Consider the following 16,970-nt stretch of genomic DNA (forward strand, 5'->3'; position numbering starts at 1 on the left):
GCATCCTGCTAAGACCAGCTGGTTCCAGACGTGCCCTGGGATCTGTCTTGCTGCCTGGCCTGTTCCGTATGGTCTTGTGGTTAAAGCACAGGACTTGGCATCAGGCGTTCTGAGTTGTATTCCCAGCTCCGCTGCACGACCACAGGCAAGTCCCTTCCACTCTCCATGCCCCGTTTGTCATCGAACGCTTTCTGGAAATGATCAGGCAGGGAGTGTTCTGGAAGGCCAGTGTCTCACTGTAACGGCGGCTTTGGCGCTCTCCCATCTGGCACTGCAGCCAGGTAGATGGCCAGCAAGTCCCCAGGGACAGGCTGATGAGTTGGGTGTCATGACAACTGGCTATTCCCTGCCAGGCTCCTTGTGAGGGATTTTTCACCTGCCAATTTGCGGATGTTTAAAGAAGTTTGGCTCCTTCCCATTCCAGACCACCATGGAAAATATGCACAAGAGGCTAGGTGGGGAGGCAAACCGGAGTGGGGGGATGAAGCTTATCTGAGTTTTGGGAGGCTCTCTCATTCTACTTCCCCATCTCCTACACCGGGGTGTGGGTGATATTTTGGGTTGCAGCAGGGCTGTATGAATTAGTGGCAGGGATTCTGGCTGTAACACCAGATAGCCAAAAGAGTTGGATTCATTGTCCATCGATATTGTAGCACTAACCTTAGGTATATAAAACACCTCGATGTTGGATGTTTTGTTCATAGATAGTCGAGCATGACCACCAGGTAGCCAGGTGAGCCAGCTCCGTCGTCTATAGAGCAGGGCTCGGCAACCTTTCAGAAGTGCTGTGCCGAGTCTTCATTTATTCACTCTGATTTAAGGTTCTGCGTGCCAGTGATACATTTTAACGTTTTTAGAAGGTCTCTTTCTATAAGTCTATAATATAGAACTAAACTATTGTTGTATGTAAAGTAAATAAGGATTTTAAAATGTTTAGGAAGCTTCATTTCAAATTAAATTAAAATGTAGAGCCCCCTGGACCAGTGGGCAGGACCTGAGCAGTGTGAGTGCCACTGAAAATCACCTCACATGCCGCCTTCGGCAGCTGTGCCATAGGTTGCCTACCCCTGCTATAGATATTCTAGCACCGGGGTAGGCAACCTATGGCACATGTGCCGACGGCAGCACGCGAGCTGATTTTCAGTGGCACTCACACTGCCTGTGTCCTGGCCACCGGTCTGGGGGCTCTGCATTTTAATTTAATTTGAAATTAAGCTTCTTAAACATTTTAAAATCCTTATTTACTTTACATACAACAATAGTTTAGTTATATATTATAGGCTTATATGAAGAGACCTTCTAAAAATGTTAAAATGTATGACTGGCACGCGAAACCTTAAATTAGAGTGAATAAATGAAGACTCGGCACAGCACTTCTGAAAGGCTGCCAACCCCTGTTCTAGCACCACTCCCAGGTGGACAGGTGAACTGGAGGAAAATATTATTATTTATTATTAACGTCACATTTATATTGGGATACGTCCAGATCAGGGGGTTCACTGCACTAGGCACGGTACAATAATATACTAAATTACCATCCTTGGGCTGAAGCACTTAGAGTCTGAAAGTCAAGAAGTAACATGTGGAGGAGACAAAAACAGGGGGTCACGTTTAAGAGGTGGGGGAGGCAGGGTAACAGAAATAATCGGCTATGTGCAACACTAAGGGTCAGGATCAGTGATCACAAAGCCGATGAGGACTCTGGAAGTCCTCTCAGGTGGTTAGGTTGCCTGCATGTTTTCTAATGGCCAACAAGTCCATTCCACCCCTACAGCACAGTAAATCTGAAACGCCGTATAATTACCGGTACTTCACAATGAAAAGAGCAGCACTAACAGTAGCTGTTCCTTATGCAACAGCCTGAGTATGGCTGCTATGTGTGTGTGTATTTGTCTATACAACACTGAAATAATGTTCAATCTGATTCATTTGCCTTCACGACTGTCTGTGGTGTATTGAGGACTCAGCTGTATTGCAAGCTATCACTTTAAAAGCGGGCCGTGGGGCAGCTTCCTTGTCCTGCTGGCAGGCTCTTCGGAAAGTATGTGAGCAGAGTCAGTCTGGAAGGAGCCAGTTTAAAGCAAAGTGGGGTGAATTGTGCTTTGCTGCCTTAGTGAGCAGCCTGCTTTCTCTCACTCTGTTTTGGGTTACTGTGCATTGTTCTGGCATCTAGGAACAAAAATAGTGTTCCTCTGCAGCCTTCCAGCAAGAGTGTTTTATATTTTTTATCTAACGTCTCTGTTTATATGCTGTGGACAAAACACTCTGAAGTGTCCTCTCATTACCAGGAACAGCCTGCATTTTAGACCCAAACTTACCTCTTTCCTAACTTTTATTATTGCAAATTATTTCCATCAAGAATGCCAACTAATGAAACTGACAGTTGCTTGTGAAATATACAATTATATTTATGCTAATTAAATTAATAACATGTTCTTGGATTCCAGATGTGCTTGTGCACAGTCTGGTTCTCCAGAGCCCAGATGTACCTGTACCTGGCCAAGATGTGCATGTTGCACCATTTAAGAATCTAGAGATTTTCCTGAAAATGCAAGAACCAATGAAGCTGATCATGCACCAGAACCAATGAAGCTGATCATGCACCAGAACCAATGATGCTGATCATGCACCAGAACCAATGATGCTGATCATGCACCAGAACCAGTGACGCTGACCATGTACCAGATTTGTGCTACAGTCGGGATTCTAAAGGCCTCCTAAAAATATTGGCCCGATGCTGGTCCCACTGAGGTCAACAGCAGAACTGTTATTGATTTCATTGGAACCATGATTTGGCCCACTGGGAATAACAGATGTGAGAGATCGAAAATATGAGAACGCTATACATTGTACAGAAAGAGATCTGTGGATCACAAGCTAAATATGAGTCAACAATGTAACACTGTTGTAAAAAAAGCAAACATCATTTTGGGATGTATAAGCAGGAGTGTTGCAATCAAGACACATGCATCCAGCGAATTGGGTATTCACCCACGAAAGTTCATGCTCCAATACGTCTGTTAGTCTATAAGGTGCCACAGGACTCTTTGCTGCATTTTAAGACACGAGAAGTCATTCTTCCTCTCTACTCTGTGCTGATACTGCCTCAACTGGAGTACTGTGTCCAGTTCTGGGTGCCACGTTTCAGGAAAGATGTGGACAAATTGGAGAAAGTCAAGGAGAGTAACAAAAAATATTAAAGGTCTAGAAAACATGACCTAGGAGGAAAGATTGAAAAAATTGGGTTTGTTTAGTTTGCAGAAGAGAAGACTGAGAGGGGACATGATAACAGTTTTCAAGCTCATAAAAGGTTGTTACAAGGAGGAAGGAGAAAAATTGTTCTTGTTAACCTCTGAGGATAGGACAAGAAGCAATGGGCTTAAATTGCAGCAAGGGCAGTTTAGGTTGGACAGTAGGAAAAGCTTCCTAGCTGTCAGGGTGGTTAAGCCCTGGAATAAATTGCCTAGGGAGGTTGTGGAACCTCCATCATTGGGGATTTTTAAGAGCAGGTTGGACAAACACCTGTCAGGGATGGTCTAGATCAGGGGTAGGCAACCTATGGCACGTGTGCCGAAGGCGGCACGCGAGCTGATTTTCAGTGCCACTCACATTGCCCGGGTCCTGGCCACCGGTCCGAGGGGCTCTGCATTTTAATTTAATTTTAAATGAAGCTTCTTAAACATTTTTAAAACCTTATTTACTTTACATACAACAATAGTTTAGTTCTATATTATAGACTTATAGAAAGAGACCTTCTAAAAATGTTAAAATGTATGACTGGCACGCGGAACCTTACATTAGAGTGAATAAATGAAGACTCGGCACAGCACTTCTGAAAGGTTGCCGACCCCGGTCTAGATAATACTTAGTCCTGCCTCGGTGCAGGGGACTGGACTAGATGACCTCGCGAGGTCCCTTTCAGTCCTACGATGCTGATTCTATTGGTATCCCACAGGTGGAAATAGAGGCTGGGTTACAATCACCTGGCACAGTGATTCCCACAGCTCTGAGAACATGAGGCCACTAATTGTACTTAAATGCATATTGGTTAACTACAGGGGACCTGATTCTGATCTCCCTTACACCAGTATAACCACCCTGACAGATAGGAAGCCATGTAGCTCATGCGGCTACAGCACAGCCCAAGGGGTGCCTGGTCCGAGTTAACTCAAACGGACGTGGTCCATCACTCCTGCATCCAAGAGCTCAATTCAGACACAGTGCATCCTCCTCACATAGACCCAAGAAATGAAATCATCCTGCCCTGCAGCACGCTGGATCCAATGGCATGTTTGACCTGCTCGTTATAAATAATTGGCCCCCATTGGGATATTTGCCTCATGCTCCACAGGCCGTCTGCATTGTTCAGCAGCTGTTGAGAACGCCACAGCTGGGATTCCCAGTCCTGGGAGGAAAAAAAGGAGGTTTTGGTGGAAAGTTCCGATCACCACATAAGAGCACAGTGAAGAGAAGGGGCCAGATTCATCCCTGGGGCAGCTCCATTGACTTTATATGGATTATTCCAAGGATGGATTTGGCCCTGCCTATGTAACTCATGCATTTAATCATAGCTGATAAAGGTTTGGCCTAATAGGAGCAGACTGGGGTTGTGAACTATGCACTGAAACAGATTATGGTCTTGATTCTGCTCTCAGCTACGTCAGTGTAAATCGGGAGTAACACCATTGAAGTCAGTGGAGTTATTCTGGTGTAAGGGAGATCAGAATCAGGTCCCCTGTAGTTAACCAATGTGCATTTAAGTACAATCTGTTGTATTAATGAGAGACAGAGAAAGAGAAACAGAGAGATCAGATCTCTTGTTTCGCTGAGGACACCTAAGGCTTTAAACATCAAGTTCTCCGGTCTGCCTCCATACTGAGCAAGGGCATATATCCCACGAGAGCTGAAGTTGCCTCTCACTTTCCCACACAGCAGCGACGTGGGGTACCGGCCTAGATTAAGCATTCTGTGCACTGGCATCTGCACCGCTTAACCTGCGGCAGGGTCGCACAGCATCTGTTGAGACAACAGTTTTGCAATGTGAGTGGCCTCGAGGGAGCACTAAAGAGTGAGGCAGTCTAGCACTTTTCTCCCACCCCCTCCCAGTAAGGTTCCCCGGGCCACGTATTTACACTGGTGTAACTCTGTGGACATCAGCTGAGGATTTGCACTTGTGTACGTGAGACCAGAATCAGGCCCACTAGCTCTGGGGCAAACTCTGTTAAGCCAAGTCTGATCTATTTGGTTTCGTTGTTTAATGGTACGTCCCGTACACAGCAAAGACTTGATACTGGCAGCAGGTCCAGGTCAATACAGCTCAAATAAATGCTGAAGCATTTATTTTTCTTTCTTTCTTTCTTTCTTTCTTTTTCTTTTTCCCTCCCTCCCTCCCAGATAAAAGACTGTAGCAGGTGGGGTATCAGAGCTAATCATGAAGACAGAGTAGATAGCGTGAAAGCCAGGACCGTAGCCAAAACATGTGCAAACATCAGAAACTTGTTTTCTTTCCCCCTCCAAGAGCCGAGGACCTTTTCTGTGAGTTGTGACTCCCTTTAACCTTGTGCGATGCTGACAGGAGATGCAGCTATTGACTGAAGAGGAGACCTTTCCCTGTGAGCTGTTTTGAAACTAGTGGGAGTTTTTTAAACTCCTAGCGTCTCCCTTAAGATGCTTTCAGCCTGTTAAAAATGCTACTTTCTGGACCCATCATCATTCCCTCAAAGCGGGGCCCGGGGTGCCCTATTCACAGAAGTCAGGGGGCCACATGCTCCTTTTGAGGATGGGCTGTTGGGGAAGTTTCGCTGTCTCTCTTGTGAATTTGATCCCGATAAATATGCTGGATTAAACCCTCCCTTTATCCATGGGACAGATGGAGCCTGGGCAGCAGCCATGAAATCTCCCTGTGCACTGTGCCCAGCAAAGGGGCATCATGCCAACCAGGAGGGACCACCTCTAGGGTTGACAGGGGAATTCACTCAGCTCACGGTCTTTCTGCAGAGATGGCCAACAATGAGCATCGGCTGTGGTGTGTTTGGGGGGAAACGGATGCTTGTTCGCAAGGAACTAAACCGAGGCCCCTAAACTCGTGTCACAAAGGGGCATCAAACAGCCACCTGCTGACTCAGGCTGAGGGACAGTTTAACTGCAGTGTAGACTGTTTGGATTCAGGCTGCAACCTGAGCTCTGGGACCCTCCACTTTCATAGAATCATAGAATCTCAGGGTTGGAAGGGATCTCAGGAGGTATCTAGTCCAACCCCCTGCTCAAAGCAGGACCAAACCCAACTAAATCATCCCAGCCAGGGCTTTGTCAAGCCTGACCTTAAAAACCTCTAAGGAAGGAGATTCCACCACCTCCCTAGGTAACCCATTCCAGTTCTTCACCACCCTACTAGTGAAAAAGTTTTTCCTAATATCCAGCCTAAACCTCCCCCTCTGCAACTTGAGACCATTACTCCTTGTTCTGTCATTTTCTACCACTGAGAACAGTCTAGATCCATCCTCTTTGGAACCCCCTTTCAGGTAGTTGAAAGCAGCTATCAAATCCCCCCTCATTCTTCTCTTCTGCAGACTAAACAATCCCAGTTCCCTCAGCCTCTCCTCATAAGTCATGTGCTCCAGCCCCCTAATCATTTTTGTTGCCCTCTGCTGGACTCTCTCCAATTTATCCACATCCTTCTTGTAGTGTGGGCCCAAAACTGGACACAGTACTCCAAATGAGGCCTCACCAGTGCTGAATAGAGGGGAATGATCACGTCCCTCGATCTGCTGGAAATGCCCCTACTTATACAACCCAAAATGCCATTAGCCTTCTTGGCAACAAGGGCACACTGTTGACTCATATTCAGCTTTTCGTCCACCGTAACCCCCAGGTCCTTTTCTGCAGAACTGCTGCCCAGCCATTCGGTCCCTAGTCTGTAGCAGTGCATGGGATTCTTCCGTCCTAAGTGCAGGACTCTGCACTTGTCCTTGTTGTCCTTTGCAGGGTCCTAGAGCCTGAGCTATTGGTGTTAGGTCCTCTGCCCTCCACTTAAAGCCCCTACCCAGCTCTGGGCATCTATAGAGGATGTACTTTCTCTCAGCCACTGAGGAGCGGTGCTGGTTCCATCAGCATCAAGCCAGCAGCCCTGTGTCCTCTGGGCAGGCCAGAAGTAGAAACTCTTTTCATGCCCCACGAGAGTTTTTGAGGTTTCACGTGTGTTTCCATGTCCCAAATCAGGACCAAGGGTTCACAAATGTTCACAAGCTGATCATCCAAAAACTATAATAATCATCAAACTGGGTCAGCTGACACGTTTTGATCATCTGTAGGTGTTTCTTTTCCATTTTGACCTTTTTTATTTTGAACCTTTTTATAAACAATAGAAATTTAACATTTCAAAATGAAAAATAGTTCCCAACGGTCCAATGAAATGTTTTGCTTCAAAAATACCAAAATGGGACATTTCTACCATTTGGAAACTTTTCTTTTTTTCCAAACAATTTTCGAATCAGGAGATTCGTCGAAACTGATCCGTTCCCACAAACCATTTCAGTTTTGACAAATCAGCATTTTTCTGACAAAAAATGTTTTGTCAGAATTTCCCCGTCCAGTTCTACCCAGAAGTAGAAGTTGGCTTGGTGGACACCATCACTGTAGCATTGCTCTAATTCTGGTTGTGGGGGTGGCTAGGAGGTGTTAGTAGGCTGTTGTCTACAGGAGGTCAGACTAGATGATCTGATGGTGTATTCAGGCCTTAAACTCTATGACTATATTGGATTCTCTCCTTCCCTGTAGCAGTTTAATTCTGGCTTTTCTGCCATTTAAGCCTCAGTCCTTCTTCTCTTTCCCTCGCCAGGTAACAGGCTGGATGAAGGCTCGGATGTTGAGTCTGAACCGGACCTCCCCTTGAAACGCAAGCAGCGCCGTAGCCGGACCACCTTCACGGCCGAGCAGCTGGAGGAGCTGGAGAAGGCCTTTGAGAGAACCCACTACCCAGATATCTACACACGAGAGGAGTTAGCCCAGAGGACCAAACTCACAGAGGCCAGAGTACAGGTAAGGATGAGAGTCAGGACATGGCTGAGTCCCCTGATAACACAGCAGCCAGGGACTCTCTAGGTCCATTGACCTAGGAGCAGGAGGAGCTGAGAGTGGGAGGATGACACGGTGGATGAACCATTTCTATAGGATCAGGTGACCGGGGCTGAGATGCATAGTTTGGATCCAGATCCAAAGTTTCCCCATAGCCCAAGGCTGTTCCCATCTGGGATTTTGGTTTGGCCCATTACAGCTGCAAAATTTCAATCTAGATTGGGATCATGAGCCAAAGCTGACGGGATGTTCAGTTCTGTGTTTAGTGCCTTGAGTGAGGAAGGGGCTGTATCCCATTTACCTAGGAGGGTCTGGGCTGTTTCTACTATTTACCATACCCCAGCCTCCCCTCTCCCCGCCCAAGGGTTTGGATCATATTTTGCAAAGGTTGCAAATTCTGCGTGTGAATCTGTTTTTCTTTTTGCAAATCTCCTGAGAGTTTGCGAGTGGGGGGGGGGAGGGGAGAGGAGGAGGAAGGGAGAAAGCTATGACATCGACACAATTAATAGCCCTTGTGGGAACTCCGCACACAGACCCTTATGTCTTCCAGATAAAGGCTGGGTCAGCAGTGTGTGCAAACATGCAGAGGGATAAGGAGTGTGAACAGATCGGTGGGTATAATAGAGTCCCCCGGGGAAAGGGAAGGGGGGGCGCTGAGGATTGTGCTGGGTTAAAGAAGTGAAATGGAGACACCAACAGTCAGTATGGGCAGCGCTATTCGGTTTCAGCCTCAGCATGGAGTGGAATTGCAGCCGCAGGAGGGAGGGAAAGAGCAACCCCGTCTGGTGACAGGGAAATAGTTCTTCAGTTAAATGGCCTTTTGGAAGCAAAACAGGCGTTTTTCTGTCTGAGATTCCCCTCAGAATAACACCAGACCTGTGTTAATCCCTCCGAGGCCAGCCCAGCCATATGGCTGCATCCTCCCAAAACCGGGCCTCACACCTCTCGGACATCCACCCGGTTCATGGTCTTGCCCTGGCCATCAAAAGAGATGGATAGCCGCAATGCTACAGCTCACAGCGTTTCCTGTGTGTCTTTTTGCCTCCCGCTGGCTTTTCCTGCCCAACGTGTGTTCTCTGAAAGCTGCCACCGCGGGGGCTCAGACTCACAGCGCGTGGGTGTAGCAAAGGCTCAATGACTGCAGCGTGTCTCCCTGAGCCACCCAGCATCTCTCTGTGCCTCAGTTTCTCCATCTGTATAGTGGAGATGTTGATATTGGCCTCTGTAAAACTCTTTGAGATCTACTGATGAAAAGCTCTATATAAGAGCGAGGGATGATTATTATTTTCCTGGGGAGGGAAGATCTGACCCATCGTACCTTGAGACACAAAAGACGCCCTGTGTCAGAGTTAATCCTTCTCCCTGTGAACATAGGCTGTATTGCCCCAGCAGAGGAGATGTAGTGGACATTAGACCGATAGGGGCCTGGGGCACATGACCTATGAGGAGAGGCTGAGGGAACTGGGGTTATTTAGTCTGCAGAAGAGAAGAGTGAGGGAGGATTTGATAGCAGCCTTCAACTACCTGAAGGGGGGTTCCAAAGAGGCTGGAGCTCGGCTGTTCTCAGTGGTGGCAGATGACAGAACAGGGAGTAATGGTCTCAAGTTGCAGTGGGGGAGATTTAGGTTGGATATTAGGAAAAACTATTTCACTAGGAGGGTGGTGAAGCACTGGAATAGGTTACCTAGGGAGGTGGTGGAATCTCCTTCCTTAGAGGTTTTTAAGGCCTAGCTTGACAAAATCCTGGCTGGGATGATTTAGTTGGGGTTGGACCTGCTTTGACCGGGGTTGGACTAGATGACCTCCTGAGGTCTCTTCCAACCCTAATCTTCTGTGATTCTATGATACTAGACTTGACTTTAGCCAAGAGGGTCTTCCTGAGATTTTAGCAATAATAATGCCATTTGTTCATGATGAGCCCAATCCACCTCCCACTAAAACCCAAGAAAAACCCCCATTGCCTGCAGCGAGCATTGGAACAGGCCCTGTGCTGTTCCAAGAGTTTATCCTTCTCTCTGCATTACACAGGGTTGCTCATCCTCTCGGTTTAGGGCACATTGGTGGTGAAAGCCGGTCTACGGTAACTGGTCTAGAGCAGAAACGCAGCAGCTGCGTCACTGAAATGCTGCTTTATTTCCTTCTGGGCAAGGCAAGCAAAATCATCCTACTGGGATCCCAGTTTGTGCAAGGTCTAAGTACTCTTCTCGAGGACAGGAAGCACAGGGCTTCCTGTCCTCAAGTCTCCATGATAGCCGCTAGCCAGCAAGAAGGGGTCGTCTTTGCACCATGAGACCATCTGACCTCTTGAAAATTCTCTTACTTGCTCCTGAAGCAAGCCCTGCTCCACCCACCCTGGATGGCAGGGGCTTGTGCTGGAGATAAAATATGAGGGGGGTTGCATGCTCCTGTCCTGATTTACTTTGGCTGATGCAGACATTGAAAGACCCTAGTAGAGAAACAAGGAGAAGTAAGAAGGTGCCGGTTGGCCAAACCCACCCAGAGAATGGTGCTTGGAGGGGGAATTCTACCTGGGCAAAGACCCCTACACACGTTTTTACGGTGAAAAATATATCTGTATTCAGTGTACTGTGGTGCCAGTCGCGGGAGCGGAGGGAAAGCCCAAGGAGTGCCAGAGAGCTGAGATTCCTCCCCACAGCCCCTGCCAAGTCTTCTAATCCAGGCACCCACACAGCTGGAAGAGCTGCCCTGTGAACCCGTGGCAGGTTCCTTCCTTCCGAGGAGTTCCGACCTCAGAGCGACAAGGGGGTGGAGGAAAGCAAAGCCAACCAAATAAATAAATAACCCCCTTCCCTCGGCTCAAGCTGTGATCTCCGAATCCCTCTCCTGGCTCCCAGGCAGCTTGTGGGGAAGGCTCCTGCCAGAGTGCTAGTAGCAGCTGTTCTCCGCGGCGCATTCCTGATCGCTTTTTCATTCCGACATCCTGGCAGGCTCGGCTTCTTCCCACCGCTTTTAAGCCTGCCGCCCCTTGTAAAATTTTCTGGATATCAGAGCGGATCTTCCACTGGCTCTCAGGAGCCACAAACATCAGTCAATCACGTTCTTGTGGAAAACACACACACACACACAACAGGAAGAGTCCTGCAGCCCTTTTCCCCCTCTCTTCACAGGTTCTGCGGCCAGAACGGATGTTTATTAGCAGTAGTTATAGTATTATTTTTTACAGTAATGGCTAGAGGCGCCAGCCAAGATTGGGACCTCATTGTGCTAGATGTTGTGCGTGCACACACACACACACACGCGCGCTCTCTCTCTCTCCCCCCGTGCCCCAAGGAGCTCACAAGGCAAAACAGACAAAGGGTGGGAGGAAAAAAAGAGGTACAGAGAAAGGAAGTGCCCCTGGTCACACAGCCAACCCAAGATCTGCCGAGTCCCATCTAGTGCCTTATCCATTGGGTCCCACTGCCTCCCAGAGCAGCTAGTCTGACCTCCTGCACGAGAGAGGCTGTGGAATAAACCCTGCCCTGTCCCATTTTGTGTCTCTGATCCCTCACCCACACACTCCCCTCCACCTGAGAAGCCCCTAGATCTGTTAAACTCACTGGCAAGGCTTTGGAACTTGGCCGGTCGTGCAGCTGTCCAGCTAAGTGGAAGTTTGACACGTTGACAGCTAATAAAAATTTGCAAGCTGAAGAACAAGGGGAGGGGGAGGCAGGACCAGTTGTGGGCTCCTATTTCTCATCTGCTAAGAAGTTCATGGAAGAATGAGTGATATTTTCAATAGGGCCATAGCAACCTCTGTGCAGTCAAGGTGCATGGGTCCAGAATGCAGGCACTGGCAGTGTCCAAGATGCATGGCATTTAGAGGCATGTTAAGTCAATGGACAGGCTGCCACTGACTTCAGTGGGCCTTGCATCAGATTCTTAGGGCCTGGACCTATTGCCTGTGAAAGCAACAGCAAAATCCCCATTGACTTGAATGGGAACAGGACAATGCCCGTGTGTTCTACTCCAATTGTACATGTGGGCAGTTCCTTTTTCTGGGTCACTCTCGCCTCATTTGCCCCCACTCCCACCCCAACCAGCCAAACCACTGGGAGTCAAGTGGGACCACGCATGCCAAGGGTTTGCATTTAGTCCCCAATCCAGTCAAGCTCCCTGTACCAAGGGGTCTGATGTTCAGGTGAGGTCACTGCAGTGCTGGTTGCTAATCAGGGTATGTCATTCCCAGTTCCAGGAGACGTACCGCGCTAGCTCTGATCCAGCCTCGGGCACTACCGACAGAGGGTAGCTGCGACGGTGGGAGGGGCTAGCCACCCTGAGTACGTACCTGTGTGAGATGCCAGGCCTGTTCTCAGCACGGCAAGCCCCTCCTGCTGCTCACGCTCTATTTGTAGCACGCCAGCCCGACCAGAGTTAGCATCCTTGAGATGGGAATACGCCCTCCGCTGGAAGTGTAGACATACCCTTAGCCTCATGGCGTAGAGGCCGGGCTGGGGCATCTGCACGGCTGATCCCAATGGTAGCGGGAGGGCCTGAGCTGACGCTGGATTAGAGCCAGGGAGGTCTTGGCTTTATAAAACCTAGACTAATGATGGGGAATTTTTTGCTTTGTTATGTTGCCTTGTTTTCAGTAGGCTTCCTGGGCCCAAGGTTAAACCCAGTATCTAGTTCTATGGGCGCAGTTAATTACGGGCGTCTAACTTCCTGGTTAGTAACCACCATCGGGTGGCCAGGCTTTTAGGGCCAGATCCTTAGCTGGTGTAAATCAACAGAGTAAATAGGTTCCTCATTCTGCCTCCAAGTCTCACTCCCGCTGCCCAGGAAAGCAAGAGGGGTTTTGGATTGTGCCCTGAAAATCAGCAAAATCAAGCTGCCAGGTGGGGGCGGAGGATTTCAAATCAAGGTTCAAGGGCCTCTTCAGAGAAAATGCCAACCAGCATCTTTCTCTCATTTAAACTATGAGGCTTTTAGGTCAGATACCTCTACTGATCTCAACTATAGACATGTGCCATAGCAGAAGGGGAGGTCTCTCAGGTAGGCAAGTCCCAGGTCACGGGAGACTCACTTGCAAGCTGCTGAATGTCTCCTCCTGTACTGAGCTTATGTAGTACCTTCCCTTTCCAAGTGCTTCAGGAAGACTGATAAGCATTAGGCGCTTGATAGCACGGCTGAAGAGCCTGAGGCCTGGAGAGGAGAAGCGACTGGAGCTGGGTGGGAAATGCTTTTCCCGTCCTGTAAGAATTTTAGAGATTTTGAATTTTTTTCTCATCCCAAATCAGGACAAAATGTCGACAACTCAGAAATTTTCCTGAGGCAAAAAATCTGAAAAAAATAAAAATAAAAATTGGAGCAGGTTGATTGAAACGTTGCATTTTGATCATTTCAGAATGATTCCTTTCCATTTCAACCTCTTCAATTCATTTTATTGAGCTCAATTGAACGTACATTTCAAAATGAAAACTTCCTGACCAGCTCCTGAAGTGAGTTGCCCCAGGTGACGCAGGAAGCAACTGGCAGAGCCCAGAAGTCTTGTTTCTCAGTCCTGTGCCCAATCTCCTGGGTCCTGGTTCCTCCTTGATATAATGCTGCCTGCTGATCTATCTAGCAGTATTTCTAAAGAGCACATCACTGTGGTAGCTAAGTGCTGCTCTGGGTTTTGTAGTTGACTAACTGGAGAAAAAGACAGAGGAAAAAAAGCTTAAATTCACCAGAAAGCACCAAAATCCCCCCAGAAAGGGGGGAATCAGTGGGCACCGGCCTCTCGGCAGATTTGGAGCTTTGAGCAATGAAAACGTTTTCAAAAGTGGGCAGGGGCCGGCGCAAACAACGGGGCTCTGTTTCTCCTGCCATTAAAATGAGTCCATGAATGATGTTCTGCATAATTCAGTAAGGCGGGAACGCAGGGCAAGAGACTCAGGTGGTTCAAGTCGGAATAGCTCCATTGATTGAAATGGCGTCCATTGATTGAAATGGCATCCATTGACTTCCGTGGAGCTATACCAATTTCCATCAGCTGAGGGTCTGGCCCATAAACTCCAGTCCCCGTCCTGTTCCAGCTACAGAAAGACTTCTAGTCTGGAGTCCAGTTCCCAGCTGGTAAAACAGGATCCCAGAAGCCTGCAATGTGTCAAGGTTTACGTTGGATATCGAGGAGGATTAGGTTGGATATTAGGAAAAACTTTTTCACTAGGAGGATGGTGAAGCACTGGAATGGGTGGAATCTCCTTCCTTAGAAGTTTTTAAGGTCAGGCTTGACAAAGCCCTGGCTGGGATGATTTAGTTGGGAATTGGTCCTGCTTTGAGCAGGGGGTTGGACTAGATACCTCCTGAGGTCCCTTCCAACCCTGATATTCTATGATTCTAAGGCACTGGGGAGCCCAGTGCTCTATCAGTCAGAAATCTCTGTGGTCAGTGGATTGCATGTCTCTATGCGGCAGTCTGTTATATGCGGGGTTGTTGGACCCAGGATATTAGAGAGACAAGGTGAGTGAGGTCACATCTTTTATTTGACCATCTTCTGTTGGTGAGAGAGAGACCAGCTTTCGAGCTTACCCAGAGCTCTTCTTCAGGTCTTGGAAACTAACTCAGAGCGTCCCAGGTAAATACAAGGTGGAGTTAGTTTCCCAGACCTGAAGAAGAGCTCTTTGTAAGACCTGGTCTACACTGGGGGGAGTCGATGTACGATACGCAACTCCAGCTACGGGAATAGCGTAGCTGAAGTCGACGTATCTTAGATCGACTTACCTCCCGTCCTCACGGCGCGGGATCGACGGCCGCGTCTCCACCATTGACTCCGCTTCCGCCTCTCGCCCTGGTGGAGTTCCGGAGTCGACAGGGAGCACATTCAGGGATCAATTTATTGCATCTAGACAAGATGCGATAAATCGATCCCCGATAGATCGATCGCTACCCGCCGATCCGGCGGGTAGTGTGGACGTACCCTAAGTTCAAAAGCTCGTCTGTCTCACCAACAGAAGTTGGTCCAGTAAAAGATGTGACCACACCCACTCGTCTTGCCGAGTCTGTTAGGATTCATTCTGAGGCCCTTCTGCGCTTGGAGGCGTCGTATGGAGATGGTCAATGTCTTCCCCAGATCTGAGCGTTAATCTGAGACATGTGAGGCTGCTTGAGTCTAATTCAGCGTGCCTGACTAGTTGATTCCAAAGCTCTTTGAGACTTTTCCAAATGGGCTCTGTTAATGCAATCCCTTCATTCTCAAAGGTCAGTGGAGAATGTTCTCTTTCTTCCACGGGGTTTGACTCGTTTGCATTTCTTGCACGGGGTGGGGGGCCGCTATGAGGTTATGACACAACAGCTGCCCTGTGTCTTTGGCAGCAGCCAGGAGAGACTGTGCTCAGGAACTGTGGGAGAGGCTACACTCAGGATCAGGGACTCTTCCTGGCAGAGGCCAGGTTGGCGTGTTCGTTCTCTGTGGCACGCAGCCAGCTAAGTGGCTTTCTCACACACGGGGGGGGCACCCACACAGAGCAGCCCCTGGCTCTATAGCAGCCATGTCAGTGGCATTTCCTGTGTGTGCCCGGGCACTGCGAGAGGCCGACAATGAAATACATGCACAGGCATGTCAGTCAACATTCAGCTCCTGGGAAAAGGTCGGGGGTGGGGAGGAGGTTAGAACACTTGCCCAGCCAAGTCGAAAGGAGCATTCCACTCTGCAAAGCCAGTAAGGACTGTTCTGAATTACTCTTTCGATTGTAGCTGGTCATTCCCTCCTCCCCAGACTGAGTTAGAAATAGACATGGAGATGGGTCCCATAAAAGGAAAGCCCACAACTCCCTTGTCCCAAGCCACACTCTCCAAATAAGACCCACGTCCGTCCAGTAGCCACTTGCACAGGGGTTCTCAAACTAGGGGTTGGGACCCCGTGAGATCATTACATGGGGGGTCGCGAGCTGTCAACCTCCACCCCAAACCCTGCTTGCCTCCAGCATTTGTAATGGTGTTAAATATATAAAAAAGTGTTTTTAATTTATAAGGGGGGGGTCGCACTCAGAGGCTTGCAATGTGAAAGGGGTTGCCAGTAAAAAAAAGTTTGAGACCCACTGCACTAGGCTGTACTGTATCTCAAATCTTCTGCTCTCCAAGGTCACCCAAACCATGGTGGCAGTTCTTCTCCACCTGGATTTGGCAAAGTTAAAGATCATCTGTAAGAACTGCGAGGATGTCCCTTCCCTCCCAGCTGTGTGTGTATCTGTGGCTAAGCTTAGAATTGCATGCATGCCTTTCTGACATATATATAATACAGTCTGGTTTCTGACATATATGTAATTACATATAATGTAATATAGTAACTGGCGCAGCCCCAAATCAAGAATAGCAGGGTTGGAAGGGACCTCAGGAGGTATCTAGTCCAACCCCCTGCTCAAAGCAGGACCAATCCCCAGACAGATTTTTTGCCCCAGATCCCTAAATGGCCCCCTCAAGGAACTGGACGTATAATTAGGCAAGATCAACTTGTTTTGCGTTCATAGTGCAAGGGATCCATATAGGGTGACCAGACAGCAAATGTGAAAAATCGGGATGGGGATGGGAGGTAATAGGAGCCTATATAAGAAAAAGACCCAAAAATCAGGACTGTCCCTATAAAATCGGGACACCTGGTCACCCTAGATCCATATGAAATGAACATGAGAGGTAATTTACAGCAGCAAATGGTGATCAATTTCACACTGGTTGAGTATTGAGCATAAGCTTGCAGTGTAGATATGGAGGAACCAGTTCAGATGGAATAAGCACTGGAACATGGTTTTACTTACTTTACTTTAACTATCAGACCAAAAAGGTTCAGATAAGCTACACCCTTCTCTAAACCGAACCTTTAGCTCCACCTCAGCCACCATCCCATGTGCCATTTAAAGCAAATAAGTGTGCCACTTATCCATTGCTTAGAGCCAGTGAAATTCACGGCACTCAATCTG

At 48.2% G+C, this 16,970-nt stretch overlaps 1 protein-coding gene across 3 annotated transcripts in view; it reads left to right on the plus strand.

Annotated features, from left to right (window-relative positions):
* The window catches only part of PAX7 (paired box 7), a 147,960-nt gene that overhangs the window by 62,636 nt on the left and 68,354 nt on the right, over window positions 1-16,970 (plus strand). For all 3 annotated transcript variants that reach the window (XM_039509500.1, XM_039509501.1, XM_039509502.1), the window contains exon 5: window positions 7,838-8,037. In XM_039509500.1, coding sequence (XP_039365434.1) covers window positions 7,838-8,037 — 200 coding nt within the window. The remainder of the gene's footprint in view (window positions 1-7,837; window positions 8,038-16,970) is intronic.

Source organism: Mauremys reevesii, linkage group 21 (assembly GCF_016161935.1).
Source record: "Mauremys reevesii isolate NIE-2019 linkage group 21, ASM1616193v1, whole genome shotgun sequence".
Classification (NCBI taxonomy): Eukaryota; Metazoa; Chordata; order Testudines; family Geoemydidae; genus Mauremys; species Mauremys reevesii.